This window comes from Clytia hemisphaerica, unplaced genomic scaffold (genome assembly GCF_902728285.1).
Source record: "Clytia hemisphaerica strain Z4C2 unplaced genomic scaffold, Clytia hemisphaerica genome assembly, whole genome shotgun sequence".
Lineage (NCBI taxonomy): Eukaryota > Metazoa > Cnidaria > Hydrozoa > Leptothecata > Clytiidae > Clytia > Clytia hemisphaerica.
In genome coordinates this window covers 355,507-373,326 of record NW_027104025.1, presented here as the reverse complement: position 1 = coordinate 373,326, position 17,820 = coordinate 355,507, and the positions used below count along the sequence as shown (strand labels likewise).

At 37.7% G+C, this 17,820-nt stretch overlaps 1 protein-coding gene and 1 long non-coding RNA gene across 2 annotated transcripts; both read left to right on the top strand.

Annotated features, from left to right (window-relative positions):
- The first annotated feature begins 2,840 nt into the window (after positions 1 to 2,840).
- LOC136811609 (uncharacterized) lies at positions 2,841 to 15,183 on the top strand. Its single transcript, XR_010847254.1, has 3 exons — positions 2,841 to 2,965; positions 14,234 to 14,335; positions 14,743 to 15,183. It is a non-coding gene; the product is annotated as an uncharacterized lncRNA (long non-coding RNA).
- On the top strand, positions 5,579 to 9,307 carry LOC136811604 (uncharacterized). The gene is made up of 2 exons (XM_067068232.1): positions 5,579 to 6,944; positions 7,433 to 9,307. The coding sequence occupies exons 1-2, from the start codon at positions 5,603 to 5,605 to the stop codon at positions 9,271 to 9,273; spliced, it is 3,183 nt and encodes a 1,060-aa protein (XP_066924333.1). The 5' UTR covers positions 5,579 to 5,602; the 3' UTR covers positions 9,274 to 9,307.
- Positions 15,184 to 17,820: the final 2,637 nt, after the last annotated feature.

Below are 17,820 nucleotides of genomic sequence, written 5' to 3'. Positions count from 1 at the left end.
TTTCCTATAGAATTCTTTCATTTTCCGCTTTCAGACGCTAATCAAGAATGATTTTCCGTTGTAAAGTCAAGTCACATAATGTTAAATCTACGTTAAAAGAACTGTTTACCAGACCTTGAACCGGGCTTTAAAATGTGGCATGAAATATTGTCTAGATGACCACACAGCTGTAAGAGTTTAAAGAAGAAAGACTCTCATTTATTTTATTCATCAAAGTATTTAACAGCTAGATCTTCAGGTAAGAAATCAATACTATAATACCGTCCAGGGTTTCGGTAGCATGGGAAGATCTATCCCACGAAATCCTGAAAGCAGACGGGTAATCTATATCAATCTAATTAACAGAAGTAGGTTTGTTTAAAAAAAGGGAAAAGGAATATGAATAACAGCAAACAGGGTAAATAAAACCACAAACAGGGTAAACAAGGAAGGGGGAACCAAAGTGTACAGTTGTGGAAAGCAAATTTAAGTCGGTGCTGCTTGAGGAAGAGCTGAGAAAGTGTTCTTGGAGTAGATTGGGCTGCTTTAGAATGAATAGAGAGGAATTTCTTGAGCATATTTAGGAGCTGAGTTTAGAAGGTGCAATCGAAACAATGTTTTGAAGAAAAGAAGATGAAATTGTGATGGGCTTTGAACCAAGGTCTCATGGAAGTGTCAGACGTGTATGTGAAATAAATCATGACATGGGGCTAAGGGCCATAGAACAAACTTTGAAAAGATGAAGATGCTATTTTTGTGTTGGAGTGGAGACAAAGTCATTTGGCTGTCTAAGCTTTTTAAATGGCCGTAAATGAATTGAGTTGTAGACGGTTGTCTAGGCGAGAAGAAGAGGAAGCATTTAGGACTTCCTCTAGAGTTGGGTATGCCGGCAGGAGTAAAATTCTTTGCTTTTCTAGAACCACCAACCTTCTCTACCAAGAGTCATTTCTCTTCAACTTATACCTGTAGACGTAGAACATGACATATCAGTGGAGGGATTCAAAGACTGTTATGTGCCTGAGTGTGGCTGAGTGAAGCCTCCAGAGGAGAGTGAAAAAAATGAGAAAAAGAAAAAGAGATGTTGAAAGAAATAGATATTTTGAAAGCAGTGAGGAAGATTAGATAGTGGGTAAATGAACATAGTAATATTCTTACATTCAGGTGAAGCTTGAGTCATCTTCAGTAATCTTGAGTGCAGAATGCAGAGAGCGAAAAAAAATTTGTTTTCCTTTTTTTGAAATTTGGCGCTGTTGTAAACAACTTTATGTAACCATGGAGACTACATTTCGATTGGTTCCTGTCCAGAGATTCTAACCAATCGATTGAGAGGGGCGTATGTGGCGGATATGTAATGGGCGGGTCAAACGGGTGTGACGGAAGTAGATATACTAAGCAATGTTGGAAGTAGTACCAGTTTAGACAAAGCCAAAGTGAAAGTGGAGTGGTCTTGAGGTAAAAAGAGTGGTGAGGGATAAGGAAAAAAGGAGGGAGATAGAGATTTTTTTTCAAATTTTAAAATTTTAAGATAGAAAAATAGCATCCTCTGTGGTCTAACCCGGGTCATTGCGGCCCGGGGTAGGAGTGCTAGCAGTTTGAGAGAGCAGTTTCTATTACGGAGTATGAAGGAGATAAAGGTGACAGGGCTACGACGGTGTAATCAAATAGCAATTATCTCTCACGTGTGAAAAAAGAGGGGAAGTAGTGCAAATCAGTGAGCACGTTGAAAAAACAAATATGGTGAATCTTGAGTTAGCAATTGGGAAAATTAGAAATTGGGAAAATTAGAAATTGGGAAAATTAGAAATTGGGAAAATTAGAAATTGGGAAATTAGAAATTGGGAAAATTAGAAATTGGGAAAATTAGAAATAGGGAAAAAGAATGAGAAGAGGATCCAGAAAAGTTCATGTAGAAGGGTAAGTTTACGAAAAAGGAGATCCACAAGGAAGTTGACAAAATTGATCTGTAATCATTGTAGCTTCTTTGGAATTATAGTCAAGTATAAGTTGGATAAAATGATAAAATTATTGAAATGGTGATGATACGAGGCTAGTATATAACGCTTTGAATGGAATTATAATTAAGAAATTGAACAAGTATATCCAAATGTTTATCTTCATTAACTTAAGTATCAATATTTGTATGTCAGTGTCATAGGTTCCCTTCTTTACCTTTCCCTTTTACTGTTGGAAAGAGTTATTTTGAAGTAACAGGAGATTCTTAGGTAGTAGATAGTACATGCACATTTTTTAAGAGAACATCCAAAATCGAAACATCCAAATATGTTTGTATCTTCGGGTGTTCTTAACTTTTTGAGTTTTAAGCCTAAAAATGTTATTGACATGTTCTTGTTTTCATATTTTTGAATATCTTTGTTCATTTTCCTAAGAAATCGGGGTTCTAGGATCTTTAATACCGTAATATGTTCTTAGCTTGTTCTTAACAATTTGGCAATCGATGCCAAGGCCAAGGCCAGGTTCTTATATGTTTTGTCCTTAAAAAACGTGTATTTTATGATGCAAGCCGATACTCAAGATAGGGAGGATTTCTTTGGGTCTATGACCCAGGTGTAGTAATTAGACGAAATCGGTGTCGGGTATGTGTGAGCCATAAAGAAACTTTACTAAGCTCTCGAAAAAGTGATTGATTCTCGGAAAGGGTCCCAAAATTACAAAATAAAAAAATCTTCCGGTTACTGTAAGTTTCTCAAAGGGTCGTAAAAACGCTACTAAGGGGCAAAACATTTTAAATTCAGTCCCTCACAGCCTCGGACATACTCGTCACCTTGCAACCCTAGTACTCCTGGTCTATCATACATGGGTGTGTAAAGCCATAGCAATATTTTTAATTTCCGTTCTAGCAGATTGGTCATGGTTGAAGGAAAGAAGATTGGAATTTTCATTGCTTGCTTAGTTATCCTTGCCATTTTATTAACATCTGTTGTTGGTGTTGGATGGATGACATATAACACTCCAAACCTCGATTTATGTAAGGAACTTATTTGATATATTGTTACTTAGTTGTTTGCTTTAAATTGTACTAGCTGCCAAAAATAATGATCTTCATGATTGAAGTATGGGTTTATTTTCTTTAACTGACGTTTATAAACCCTGGAATAAGTCATAGTTGTCATCTTTGAACTAAAATCAAGGTCATAATATTTGAGAAAAAAGGGGAATTCACCGGGAAGTTTTGAAACCACAATTGACTTGTAAGTGCTCTATAGTAGGTTTTAACTTCTTATGATCTGAGGATCCTAAAGTTAAAAAATATTCCAATAACGCTCAGAAAAAAGCCTGGAAGCAAATCCCTCCCAAATTGAAATATTCGATTAAATTAAAGGGATAGCCCAAACACTGGGCGAAATCTTGTCTTTCCATTTTCGAAAGATGTTGAGAAGATCAACTTTCAACAAATTTTCAAAATTTTCGAAAGATGAAGTTTCAAATTTGTTGAAAGATATTGGAAGCTCATCTTTCGATGTCTTTCGACTTTTAGGAAGATGAACTTCTCTATTTTTCCAAGATTTGGAAAGACGAACTTACAAGTTTGTTGAATTTTGTTGAAAATTCATCTTCCAACAACTTTCTTTTTTTCGAAAGACGAACTTCTCTGTATTTCAAAAGTTTTGAAATATGAACTTTCAATTTTTCAAAAAGATGTCGAAAAGTCGTTTATCGACGTCTTTCAACTTTTCGAAAGATGAACTTCTCTGTATTTCAAAAGTTTCGAAATTTGAACTTTCAATTTTTTAAAAAGATCGTATTTATCGACGTCTTTTAATTTAACTTTTCGAAAGACGAACCACGAACTTCTCTGTCTTTCAAAAGTTTCGAAATAGAAACTTTCAATTTTTCAAAATGATGTCTAAAACTCGTATATCGACGTCTTCCAACTTTTCGAAAGGCGAACTTTTACACTTTTACGTTTAATGTTTAATGTTTAATGTTTTTTAAATACACGCTTTTTTATAGGAACAATTTTAAAAGAACACGAGTTTGCTGATTTCAATGGGTTTTAATAGATTTTAAGCCATTTTAATTTCTTAAGGAAAAAAACTAATCGTAAGAACATTTAAGCCTAAAAACCTCGAAAAATTTTGAACAGTCCAGACAGCCCAGCCTGAGCCAAAATTTTCTTATAAAAAAAGCAAAAATTTCGACGCTCGTATTTCGACGTCTTTCAACTTCTCGAAAGATGAACTTCTCTTGGTTTTTCTACGCGCCAGAACGTTTACGAACCAAAGTCCGCACTGATGAATACCGGAGATCAAAAAGACTATTTGAAGCATACTTTTTGACGTTTAAAACACAAGAAGATACTAAAATAGTGTGTCAAATTTCTTGTAAAATGAGATAATTCTAAGTGTATTATATACACAGTTTATGGTTAAATACTGTAAATATAATATCTACATTATTGGAAGTACTTTTGCAAACCCCCGGGAAAAAAACTTTGATTATTTTATGATTGCCAGCAAAATTTCTTTTTGTAATTTTGAAACTGGAAGCTGTGGATTGGAAGGCAGTGTGTGTGTGTGTGATGGAGGAAGACAACAAACCAAAGCAAAGCCAAAATGCAGTGCAAATGGAAACTTTATTCTAAAGATATGAAATGGGAATCAAGAGAAGCTAAGGTGAGCTCCTTTTTATATATTTCTAATTATCAACCACACTTCAATCATACTTTTTGTGTCCAGTCTGGACACAAAAAGTATGATTGAAATGTGATACACATGGCTACACCACAGCTTTTCAAAGCTATGGGCCGTTCCAGTTATAGTCTGTTAACCCCCAGTGGACGATGTGGATTTTCCACAACAATTTACTTTTGAAAAACTTCAGGGTATTAGCCTCCCAGGGGGAGGCACTAGTGAGGCACTTAGGCAAAATTGGGTATGTGTCGCTGCTGGTGACAGGGTCCCATTTTTAGGCTCCATCAGATGGCTGACCAATTAAATCAGAAAATTTCAAAACAGATGAACTACGCATGCAGCTCTGCTAGTAGTAGTACTCTACCATTTTTGTTTTGATTTAATGTTGTATTTTAATGACCAACCAGCCAGGTCAATCATTCGAGAGCTATGCATGTTAGCCTCCACTGATGCAAGTTGCCCAATCTCACGGTATATGACAGGTTCCCAAAAATTTCGATTTTTTACTATTTTGGACAATCTTCAGGGTGAAAATCAGAAAATTCTTTTAATTTTTCATCTACTTTATTAATTTTGCCACTTTTCAGGGTGAAAATGGGAAAAATTTTCTTCTGACAGAGTCCCAATTTTGCTGAAAATTCATATCTGACAGGGTCCACTTTTCAAACTCCAACGGCACATCCTTGTCGGCTGTCTAGATCAGTGCCCCACCCCCTAGGTGAAAGCCTCCTTTTCAAAAGTTTTCCACCAAGGACGTTTTAATACCAATTTTCTTTCTATTATAATGTGTAATGTATATACAGGAATTCTTCTTGATAATCAAACAAGTAGGGGGTCTAGAGAACTATCAGAGACATTACATTTGTGATTTATCATTTCTTTTATATCTTTTAGTTCCAACATTGAAATATTTACAAAAAGTATATTCAAATGATCTCGGATCTATTTATGTTGGAACTTTTGGTTTAAATATGCCGTCTGTTAACTGCCCCGTCCCTGGGTGCAACTATGCCACCCCAGACACAGAGGCAGTCATTGTTGCAGCCCTTATCACCGCCCACGCCAATTCGACACATAACGGTCCAGCCCAAGCAGGTCAAGGCACAACCAAGGTGGAGAAAGTCAAGCGCCCAACAATCGTATCATCCAGCACATCTGAAGACTGGACGTACTTCCTGACCCGATGGAATGAGTATAAACAAGCCACACGTGTCGCTGGAAGAGAAATTATTATTCAATTGCTTGAGTGTTGCGAGGAACAATTACGTAAAGATTTAACAAGATCCTCTGTCGGACCACTAACCGAAAAGACAGAGGACGACATCTTAGCAGCTATCAAATCACTTGCCGTCCGAGAGGAAAATATTATGGTTGCCCGAGTCGCTCTAAACAACATGCATCAGGACCAAGAGGAATCTATTCGTGCTTTCGGTGCCCGCCTCCGGGGACAAGCTGCAGTATGCAGATACGTTATCGATTGCCCAGGAGATGAGTGTAACATTGTAGTAGACTATACCGAACAAATTTTACGTGATGTTTTTTGCCGTGGGATTGGTGATCCCGACATTCAATTAGAACTTTTAGGTCATACAAATCAGGACATGACCTTAGAGGAAGTCTTTCATTTTGTTGAAGCCAAAGAGGCAGGCAAGAGATCAGCGAATCGTTTATTAGACAATCAAGCTGCTGCCATCAGAAGTAACTACTCAAAATCTAAAAGAGACACTTTGAAACAATCCTCACAAACTGATAAGACTGACAAAGTTGATAAAAACTCTAAATGTTCGTATTGTGGCACGTTTGGTCACGGTACAAACTCCACGTCTCAGTCTAGGAGAAACTCTTGCCCTGCGTTCAACCACACTTGCGGATATTGCCACAGACCTCACCATTTTGACCACGTGTGCAGAAGCAAGGATAAACCTAAACGTGTGGAAAAGAAATCTGACAATGCTTCGATCCAAGAAGAATCCAACAGTGTTTTCAATACCCTATGTGCTGTTTCTTCCAACGCTTCTACAGAGTCGCCAATTGCTCACCATTGTTACGATCCGTCGACCAACACCTGGAAAAAGCGATCGTCAAAATCGCAGCCCTTCATTCCGTTGTCCATCCAAGTTGCCGAAGAAGACTACCTCCAGCTTGGCTTCAAACCAATTGCCTTCGAGTCAAAAACGATTCAAGTCCGAGCAATGGCCGATACGGGATGTCAGAGTTGCCTCATCAGTTTCAAACACATCCAACGTCTTGGACTCAACAAGAAGGACCTTCTTCCAACAACCATGAAACTAGTTTTTACCAAGCGTGCAAGTGGTTAGACATTTGTGGAAAGAATGGGATAATCCAAAACCCATCGAAATTCAAATTTGGAGAGAACATTGTTGAATTTGCGGGGTTCGAGATCACCCTTGATTCTGTACGACCAGCTCCATCCATGCTAAGGGCTATCACTGACTTCCCGACACCAAAAAACATAACAGACGTTCGTTCATGGTTCGGGCTCATAAACCAAGTTTCGTATGCTTTTAGTATGACAGAGACAATGTTGCCATTCCGTGAATTGTTAAAACCAAAGACTCCGTTTTGCTGGACGGACGAACTCCAGCATGCATTTGAACAGTCGAAACTGCATATCGTTAGCGAAATCGAAAAAGGCGTTAAGATCTTCGACAAAGGATTGCCTACATGTCTTGCTACCGACTGGTCGAAAACCGGTGTAGGATTCTTACTCTATCAGAAACATTGTTCGTGCAAAAGTATCAAACCACAGTGCTGTAAAGATGGGTGGTAAGTCGTTCTAGTCGGCAGTCGTTTCACCAGCCCAGCTGAATCACGCTATGCACCTGTGGAAGGAGAGGCTCTTGCAGTTGCGTATTCCCTTGATAGGGCAAGACATTTCGTCCTTGGTTGTAAAGAACTGATCATTGCTGTCGACCACAAACCACTTTTGGGTCTATTCACCAATCGCTCTTTGGATGACATACCCAACAACCGGCTTGAGAACCTGAAAGAACTCACCCTACGCTATCGATTTTCCATGTATCACATCCCTGGACTGAAACACCGTGCATCTGATGCAACGTCAAGATATCCAACGGGTGATCCTTCGCCAGAACCATTGTTTCTCCAAGATGACATTGCACCCATCAATGTATCCAACTATACTCTCCAATCAATCCAATCGATCACTTGGGACAAAGTACGTCTACTATCAGCCAGTGACCCTGAGATGAAACAGCTTATTGACTTCATCGACTCTAACATGTCAGCTAGCAAAAACGAAATTCCAGCTTCAGTTCAACCATTCCATCAATTCATAGATCATCTCTCAACCGTTGATGGTGTCGCTCTCTACAAGGACAGAGTCATCATTCCCAAGCAGCTTCGACAAGCCGTCCTGATTGCCCTGCATGCGGCACACCACGGTGTCACATCCATGACCGCCAGAGCTGATTCGTCTGTTTTTTGGCCTGGTATTTCAAAAGACATTGTCAAACAACGTAACAACTGCAACCATTGTGACCGCATCGCCCCATCGCAACCATCTGCTCCACCAACGCCTCTCGCATACCCAGAGTATCCTTTCCAATATCTGTGTGGTGACTTCTTTCACCACAAAGGACATTATTACCTCGTATGTGTTGATCGATATTCAAACTGGCCCATCGTTGAAGAGTCCAAAGAGGGTGCCACCAGCCTAATAAATTGTCTCCGACGCTCCTTTGTTACCTACGGAATACCGGACGAGTTATCATCTGATGGAGGTCCAGAATTCACCGCGTCATCAACTGAAACTTTTCTGAAGAATTGGGGCGTCAAGCATCGCCGTTCATCTGTTGCCTTCCCACACAGCAACTGCCGCGCCGAAATCGGTGTCAAGACCGTCAAGCGAATGCTCACCGACAACTCTGGACCGAATGGGGAGCTCGATACCGAATCATTCCAACGTGCAATGTTACAATATCGCAACACACCTAACCAGGACACCAAGCTCTCACCCGCCATGTGTTTATTTGGCCGTCCCATCAAAGATTTTATTCCAATCCTTCCTGGTAAATACCTACCACATTCCACATGGCAGAACGTCCTCCAAGACCGCGAGAACGCACTCCGTCATCGTCACATGAAGATTGCTGAACGGTTGGAGCAGCACACAAGACGCCTGCCCCCACTCCGTGTTGGTGATCGAGTGAGATTGCAGAACCAAGTTGGCCCCCATCCAAAAAAGTGGGACAAAACCGGATCTGTCGTCGAAGTCAGACAACATGACCAATACGTTGTACGTGTAGATGGATCGAGACGTGTCACTCCCAGAAATCGTAAATTTCTCCGCCGCTACGTACCTGTTCATCAAACACCACAATTCGTCGGGAGCGACATCCCGGTACCAATTTCTCCTACAGCCCAACAACTGCTCAACACACCAAGAGAAACAACTTATGCTCCCGGCGTATCTCCAACACCACGTGCTCGCTTGACTGAGCAGACACATCCATCAAAGAACCCCTCCGCAGCACCTTCTTCCGACGGACCAACATCAACTTTGGATCCAACACCTACAACCAACGCGCAAGCTCCAGCCTTACGAAGATCAAGTCGTATTCGTAAACCTCCAAGCTACCTTACTGACTTTCAAACATGAACTTTCGTTTGAACACTGTTGATTTACTTGAGAAACTTTCAAACACAACTTTTCGTTGAACACTGTTTATTTATGTACGTCAAAGACTTTCAGACACAAGCTTTTGTTAGTACATTATGGAACTACATTCAGAAACTTTCAACCAGCCTCTCATTTGAAGGCTTGCGCACACGTGTATATATTATCGTCATTCCCTTCAGTAATGACTGGGGGGAGATAGAGAACTATCAGAGACATTACATTTGTGATTTATCATTTCTTTTATATCTTTTAGTTCCAACATTGAAATATTTACAAAAAGTATATTCAAATGATCTCGGATCTATTTAGGGTCAAGCAGCTAGTACGAGACATGTCATCTAAATGCCTTTTCGTAAGAAGCTGGTAACATTATCACACATATCGTGAGTGGTCCTAAATCCGACAGCCCTGCCTAAATCCGACGTGGTCTTTCAAAGATACAAACTAAAATGAAAACAAAATTTTTTGCTGTAACACAATGAAGATACCAACAAAGTGTCAACTAAACTGAGAGATTATATACAGTAATTACTTTTACAACTCACACTTTTTAATTACATTATTGACATCTTGCATTTGGCTAAAGCTTCAGATGCATTCGGCTGGACTGGATAATTTTTTTCAAGTTGAATAGTGACCAGAGGGTCTCGAACCGGGAACATATAGGCTTCGAAACCATTGCCCTATCCACTAGGCCAAGCTAGCTGCCTAAAAATCGTTATTTGGGGTTACTTATATGAAGGTCTTAGTACTATATATAAATAAGTCTGACTGACAAGTTAGGCTAACTGTTATGATCGCCATTACTCCGAAGAAGCCACCACACGTATGCACCGCTGGGTGGGTGCACCGCCGGCCGGGTGAGGGGTTGATGTGCACCAGGGTGGCTTAGCCACCCTGGTGCAAATCCCTAACCCTATGCTACGCGCTCCGCGCGGTATATTTGCATCTGAAACATTAGCTGCATTCTGGCGTTGTAAGGAAATTAAATTCACATAACACACCACCACCAGGTACCAACTGGTATGATGTCTTGTACTAACTGCTTGATCCCTCTGGACCAAAGCTGGTCACTTTTGTTTTAACTAGTTGTCTTTCCATTTTCAGGAGATAAAATAAAGGTTGGTTGGTTGGTTGGAATGCAAGCTGTCAGATCATTTTATTTTGGAAGATTCTTATTCTGACTTCCCTGTTAGAATTAATGAAGATTTTGTCATAACATGGTTGAAGTAAAAAATGATGTTAAATTAAACTCAATGTGGAATATCAAATTATAACATAGCTGAAGGTAGGCCTTTGAGACATAATTCTTTAGACTAAAAACAAAGAAATGTTGACGTTTTCGTTTTTGCTATGGAACTGAAAAAGATGAAATGATTAAATACACATTTTTTAATAAGCAACTCCAAATTTTCTGGTCAGGCCTAGGGTTACTTAGCATTCTGGTCCATTTTCTGAAAAAATTGCTTTGAATACCCCTAATATTATACCATATTTATGTGTATTGGGCCAAAGGGCTATAGTTTGCCATGGTTAGATCATCTAAAACAGCTGTCACTTTTCGAGATAGTGGAAAAAAATTGACAAATTTGAGGTCTCAAGCCTTAGCAGCCTAATTGCTTATAAAAAATGTGTAGAACAGGGAAATTACTTTTTAAACTCTGAGGTGGCAAGCTTTACAGTGTGTCAAATTTTCATAAAGCTTTCATGTTTATAGGATACATTGAATGTGTGTCGACATTGAGCCATTGAAGTTTTGGGGATTTCATTTTATCCATTGAACAAGGAACAAAATACAACACAGTAAGTATTTTTTGTAATATAATCCAGTAATACAAGACTATTGATGATACTATTCCATTGTGCATCAAAAGAAGCTAAAATTTTGTTACAGTACACAAAGTCTTGACCTGAAATTATTTTGAAAATAGGTTTTTGTAACCTTTTTTAGAACTCTTTAGAAATAGAAACAATCTGAATAATTTGTCTTACTAAAGGGTCTTTCTACTATAGTCTACTGAAAGCTGTAAATAACTTATCAACAATTTTACAAACCTCTTTTAGTTATACACCGTTTGTATGCCTGGATTTCAATACTGATTCAATTTCTATTTGTTTTATTAGGGTCATGACGTGAGGACACCCCCAGGACAGTTACTGGCTGATTTTGAAATGCACTTGAAAAACGATGCTGCAAAACAAAAATGTATGTTGCTGCCATGCAATCAAGATATTTATATGCTTCATGTGGTAGTTCGTTTCAACTTCGAAAATAATAACTTGGTAATATTTTCATTGCAATAATTGGTTGCTGAATGATAGAAGGTATTCTTGTACTCTTTAATGCTTAATTGTAAGAGTCAATCTGTACCATCTTCAAGGGATTGACAATACCGTACCATATCACATGTTCTATAGCACAATAACCTCAGTCTAATAAGTGAACAACTAAACTGAGGACTGGAGTGAGATTGTGGGTCATATTTTTGGAAAATATCACCGTAATATAATTTTATTAAGACCCCCTCCCATTTTATGAATTTTTTCTGTCAGATTTATGCTTCTTTTACTGTGTAGATTTTTCGTTGGATAATGTGTTTAAGGTTTGAAAATATTCTTCAAAAGCATTCAAAAATATCTCAGAATATGTTAAATTGAGAAAATGGAGAGACTTTTGGTTTACCCCTGAAATTAATTTTGTCAAAATGGTGGAGTCCACAATTTTTTTTAAAAAATTACAAAGTAGGTGGGACGTTTATTCAGACTAGAGCATTTTGGGAAAATCATCTTAATATCAGTTTTTAATAATGACTTGTACTTTATGGTTTTTCTACCCTCCCCTATAATTGAGCACAAAAGAGTTTATTTGGCATAGCTTTCATTATTCATAGTGTCATCTTTTAGAGTGATTTGCATAATTTTTTAATTTATTATACAGTATTTTTATATTTTTCATATTTTTTACTTCATTACTTTTTATAATTATAATACCGGCTAATACCCTCAGGCGCCCAAATCTTCCCTAAACCCCCACCGCCCATCATAATTTTGTTCCACCATCCGCCCATTCAAGAAACTTTTTGACTTTTTTCTAGGAATTTTGACTTAACACTCGGATTCGAGAGTCTTGTTTTAATTATCAAAAAAATATTAGAAATAGTTTTGAAACACCCGGTTGAACCTTTTTGACGACGATGTGAGTAATCAATTCCAGTTTCCTAAACATTGAAAGTTTGCTCTCTCTCTCTCTCTCAAACTCGCAAAGGGATCACACAATTTTTTTATATTTATGTATAAGGGTATTTTAAATAGTGCAGTTTACACATTATGCTTGTTTTTTGTTGTGATTTAGGAGATTAAATTATTTGAAACTTTGTTAACTGAGGCTCAGCATATGCTTTATAGGCAATGTTTAATTTTCCAAGGGATCAGTCTGGATATGCTTGTTAGCAGTATGCTTATAAAAATGTCTATAATTTAGTAGAATTGATCCCCATTGTAGAAAGTATTCCCAAAGTATTTAACGAGGATTTCGCACTTACGGGAATGGAAATTTCAATGTATCCTGTAATGTCCTTTGAAGCCCTATGGCCAATCTATTCCTTGATAGGGACTAAGATTCTAAAAAATTATAATTTAGATTAGCTACTATATTATTGAAAATGAAATTAGATTATAGAAATTACACGCAATTTTTATAAGAACCAGTAAATTCTTGCTCAGGCTGGGCTGTTCTTAATTTTTGCAATTTTTCAGGCTTAAATGTTCTTATGATGTTCTTAGTCGCTTAGTTTCTTTACTTAAGAATCAGTTAAAATCTGTTGAAATTAGTGTTTTAATAATTTCTGAAAGCTGAGGCTCAGTTTGTTCTTAATTGTTTTTAGGTTTTGGCCAAATTTCAGCCTCGTGTTCTATTAAAATTGTTCTTATACGAAACGTGTAATTTGTCATTCAGAATTATTTTATTTAGACTACTTAATTTTTTTAGCAAAAAGTCATCACTACCGTACTATTTTGTTTCATATTTTCTGTTTTCTATGCTTTGTAAATATATGAATTGTTCGTTTGAATGTCACAGAAAAAATTTATCCGCACATAAACACAAATTATTTAAAAGATCTCTCATTTACTTTTGAAGACTTGTTAATGAAAGAAAAGCAAAAATCATCTTCCAAAGTATTTGGAAAGTTTCGGAATATGAAATTTCAACATATTAGGGAGTTAGGAATTTAATCTTTCAGGCCTGTTTGAAAGTTTGAGAATGTGGTCTTTCAACTTTTTTGGAAAGTTGGGAAGATGACCTGGTCGAAAGATGTTGGAAGGTAAGGTGCACAACTTCCCAATCCTTGTTGAAAGACCAACTTTAAAACCTGTCGAAAGATGTCAGAATATGAAATTTCAACATATTAGGAAGTTGGGAATTTCATTTTCCCAGCCTGTTTGAAAGTTTGAGAAGGTCGTCTTTCAACTTTTTTGGAAAGATGGGAAGATGATCTGGTCGAAAGATGTTGAAAGGTAAGGTGCACATCTTTCCAATTTTTGTTGAAAGACCAACTTTCAACTCTGTCGAAAGATGTGGAAATGTGACCTTCCTACATCTTTCAAACGATTTGAAAGACATTATTTCGCCCAGTGAAAATCGACTTTCTCGCCGGAGCTTTAAATCTTGAAAAACGTTAAAATAACCCGAATTCTCAATATGTTTCAACCGTGATTGTAGCGCCCTCAATGCTATGCCATTGAGGAATGCTACCATTAGAGTACCACTTTCAAAAAAAATTTCGATCAAGGACTTTCATGGTTTGTATGGAAGCTCTGTGATCTTATATGTAAAATGTTGACTCGATTTGCTGCTTATTATAATCTACAAATAGATCCAAATACATCCTATCAAATTTTACCGACATGCTTATTAATCAACCATAATTAATGTTTGTAGCCATATTAGACAAACATCTGGCAAAACCAATAAACCCTGCAAAGACTGAGGAGAAAAATCCAATCAGAAATCGCCGCAGTGCTCCAGAAGACTCCCTACCAGGTACCTAATTATTTTGAGGCTTTATTCTATTTTCTATTTCAGTTACTTTTCAATCCCACTGTTAATTTTAAATTTCCAAATAAATACACAAACGCCCACAAACGGTTAGATTTTATTAAAAAAAACAGTAGTGTCGTGATCGCATGCAGAGGATGCAGCCGTCGATTTTTGGTTGGTGGGAGCGAGGGTCCCTTATATACAAGGGAAACAATTATTATCGTCAATATAGCACTTTTCTTTTCTCCCCGCAAACTGAGTGGTTTTTCAGCTAAAAAAGGTAAAATTATCCCGAAAAAAGCTCTAAAATCCTAATTTCTTTCCTTTTCCTCCCCGTAGTCTTAGTTTAGCCACGTTAATTGCAATACAGCAACCTACATACAGCTTTATTTCATTTTTTACTTTCATAGTGGATTTAAAGTTGGAATTCAACATCAAGAAAGGATTATTCACGGGGTGTTTCATGGGCGTTTGACAACCATATGGTGTGACGGTACCGCCCAAATGGCGTTGTGTCCAAGCCTTTATGCTGTTGTCCGTATTAGCCAGTATTGGAGCAGTGATATGTGGTATCACTTTTATGACACATGATAAAACACATGGGAATGCCATTTTTATAGCCCTGCTAATTACTTTTTGTTTTCGCATTGAGTATCTTCATCAATATCAAAGAGGACATCATTTATAAGCAATATAGCTATGGATGGGCGTTTACTTTAGGATGGGTTGGCGCCCTTTCCGCCTTGGGCGCTGGTATCGCTATCTTTATCATTAATCGATCGTCATAAAACAGTTCCCGAGTCTAAAATCCATTTTCTTTGAGTATCTTTTTTCCATGTGGAAACCACTGTTAAGGGAATAACTGATAAAACGCTGTCATGGTTTCTTTAAAGAAGCAGAACAGAGTAAACTTAAACGTAAATAGTTTTTACATTTTCGAGTTTTTCAAAACAATATTATTTCAATGATATTAATGAGATGATTATTGTATTGTGAAATTTGTATCAAGATGAACCTGAATTACCACTACTTGAATATAAGTATTTCTTCAGTATTTTACAGTGCTCGATACATAAGAAGAGCGATGTCAATCAGAAAGAAAGACACGTTTTTATTCTGCTACTGGTAGTTTCATGCCACTTTGGTGACAATTTTCAGGCAACGTTAATACAATAATGACCGGTTAGTGAGGGCTGTACTGAGAAATATTGTCCAAGTTCAAGAAACGACCGAGTTTGCAAGGTTGTTGCGTTGGCCGATGGTAACATTTCACAGTGTACAGCCCAAAAAAACGGTCATTATTTTACTTGTTAACCCTTTCCTTAAGCTTTGATTGATTTTTCGCGCTTTATTCAGAAAAATAGCGAAAAAAGCCAAAATACAAGCGAAAGGAGACCAAGAATTGTTTTAATTTCTGACGTCAAAATGAAAATTAGGACGAATGATGTCAACGCAGTGTTCATTTTCCTTTGAAAAAAGTGACGTCACAATGAATTTTCCTAACGACGGGCAACTCTGTGCAGTTTAATGTGCAGGCCCGTCGTCATTTTAGCAATGCAAGGTCTTCCTGTTTTGCAAGTAGATTAAAGAATGGCAGTTCCGATTTGATTTGCTTTAAAAATAACCTCAACCATTTTCAACCTTTTTTCAAGACAGAAGGGGATTTTTGTTGAAAACTTGGTGAAAGTAGCAAAAGTTTGATTCAGCTAATTCTCTTGAAACATTTTAGATTGTGATACGTAATTTTTTCCTTGGAAGACACAAAAAATGGTATTGGTCGATTTTCCTTAAAAAATGCAAGAATTTGCTTAAGGTAACCTGATAACAGCTGGTCATAATTTCTTTACGGGCACGGTAATTCTCTGTCGGCGCTTGAAAATTAACCATCTGAGGAAATAGTCCTCCCACGCAAAATTCCACAATAAGAATCTTGTTGTGCGCCGGAAAGTCAAAAACTATGATACCTGATACAGTGCCCTATTTTTAAGCACAATCACGCACCTTTTTGCATTTCCAGTCCTATAGACGAGCGTAGTCCTCGCAAATTCGAGATAGCATATTCGCCGCAGATTGTTTTGTTTTCACACATACCTTTAGAGCTTCAGCATGGTGTGCAGAAAACAATCACAATCTAATCTCAGGCTAGCTTAAGGATGTTTCCCTTGCCAAAAAGAAAAAATGTATTATATCTAATTTTCCTTTGAAAAGGCAACAAATCTTATAAAAGTAAAAGATACATTTAGATTCTCAAAAATGACAGCCAGCCAAACGAGCTTAATTATCATGGTAAAGATGGTTGTCTCGGACAACGCTGGAACGGCGTATCTCTTTAATTTTGCATTTCTTCTGTTTCTTTGTTCATGTTTTCTTTTGATTAAAAAGCTGTATCTCTACTAACACAAGAGGAACGTTGTTGCAGATTGATCGCAAACAAGCGGATTATCTGATATTCTAATGGCGGATTTGCAGCCGCCCATACTAAAGCTCTAAAGGAGCGGGCCAATTTCCCATCGGAGAGGAATGGTAGTCGGCCTTTGATGTGCTGCATCCCCAGTCTAACTATCCTGGGGCATAAACCTAAAAACCCCAACCATGCATACATCTTTGGAGGTTAAACCACCGACCAGGTGTGGGGGGGTTCCTCCTAACCCCTAAGGGTGCGCATATAGGCGCTGTGCGGTTTATTTACGTCTTCTCGGGATTTATCGCTTCTATGAAAAACAGCTTCCCGCTTCGTCGGTTACATTGAATTTCAACAGCACGATCTATATTGCTTCGTAATGGGTAGAACCTTTTTGCAAATTAATCATCATAAGCAATCGAGAGCTAAAATAGTTTATTTAGTGGTATTTATTAGGAAAAAGGATCTACCGAGTACCGTGGAAAGCACATGCAGAAATCATATATCGACCTGTGCCGACAAATCTAGATTCTATTCAGTGTGAAGTATCAACGCAGGAAAATTAATCATGACAACAATCCAAGATCTTGGATTAAGTTCAATGTTGAAATTTTTTGGCGTCGTTGAAAACACAGCTCAAAAATGTTATCAACGCTTTTTAAAAAGAGTCAGTGATAGAGAATTGGGCTGTTCCATTAAAAAACCATACAGGGGGTGGACGAACCTTTTCAAGTGAAAAAAAATCATCGAAAATGTCTGGATACCCCCCTGGAAAATGGCAAAATTTACACTTTTCATAAACTGAAATAAGGGTGGACGAACTAAAATCAGTCTTTTACCCCCTGGAAATTCAAAATAACTTTTTACCCCCTTGGAAAAATGAAACAACACCCCCTGGAATTCTTTCTCTGATACCCCCTATTCAATTGAAGTAACATTACCATAATTGATAATTTAGGGTGCTTTTTCACTACGCTAGATAGATAAGTGGCTCTCATCAACATTTTGATCGCTTCATATTAATATTCCAGATTTTTGGTCATTAAACCTTTTGTTCTCCAAGAGAGCAGTAGAGGGGTGGGTTTAC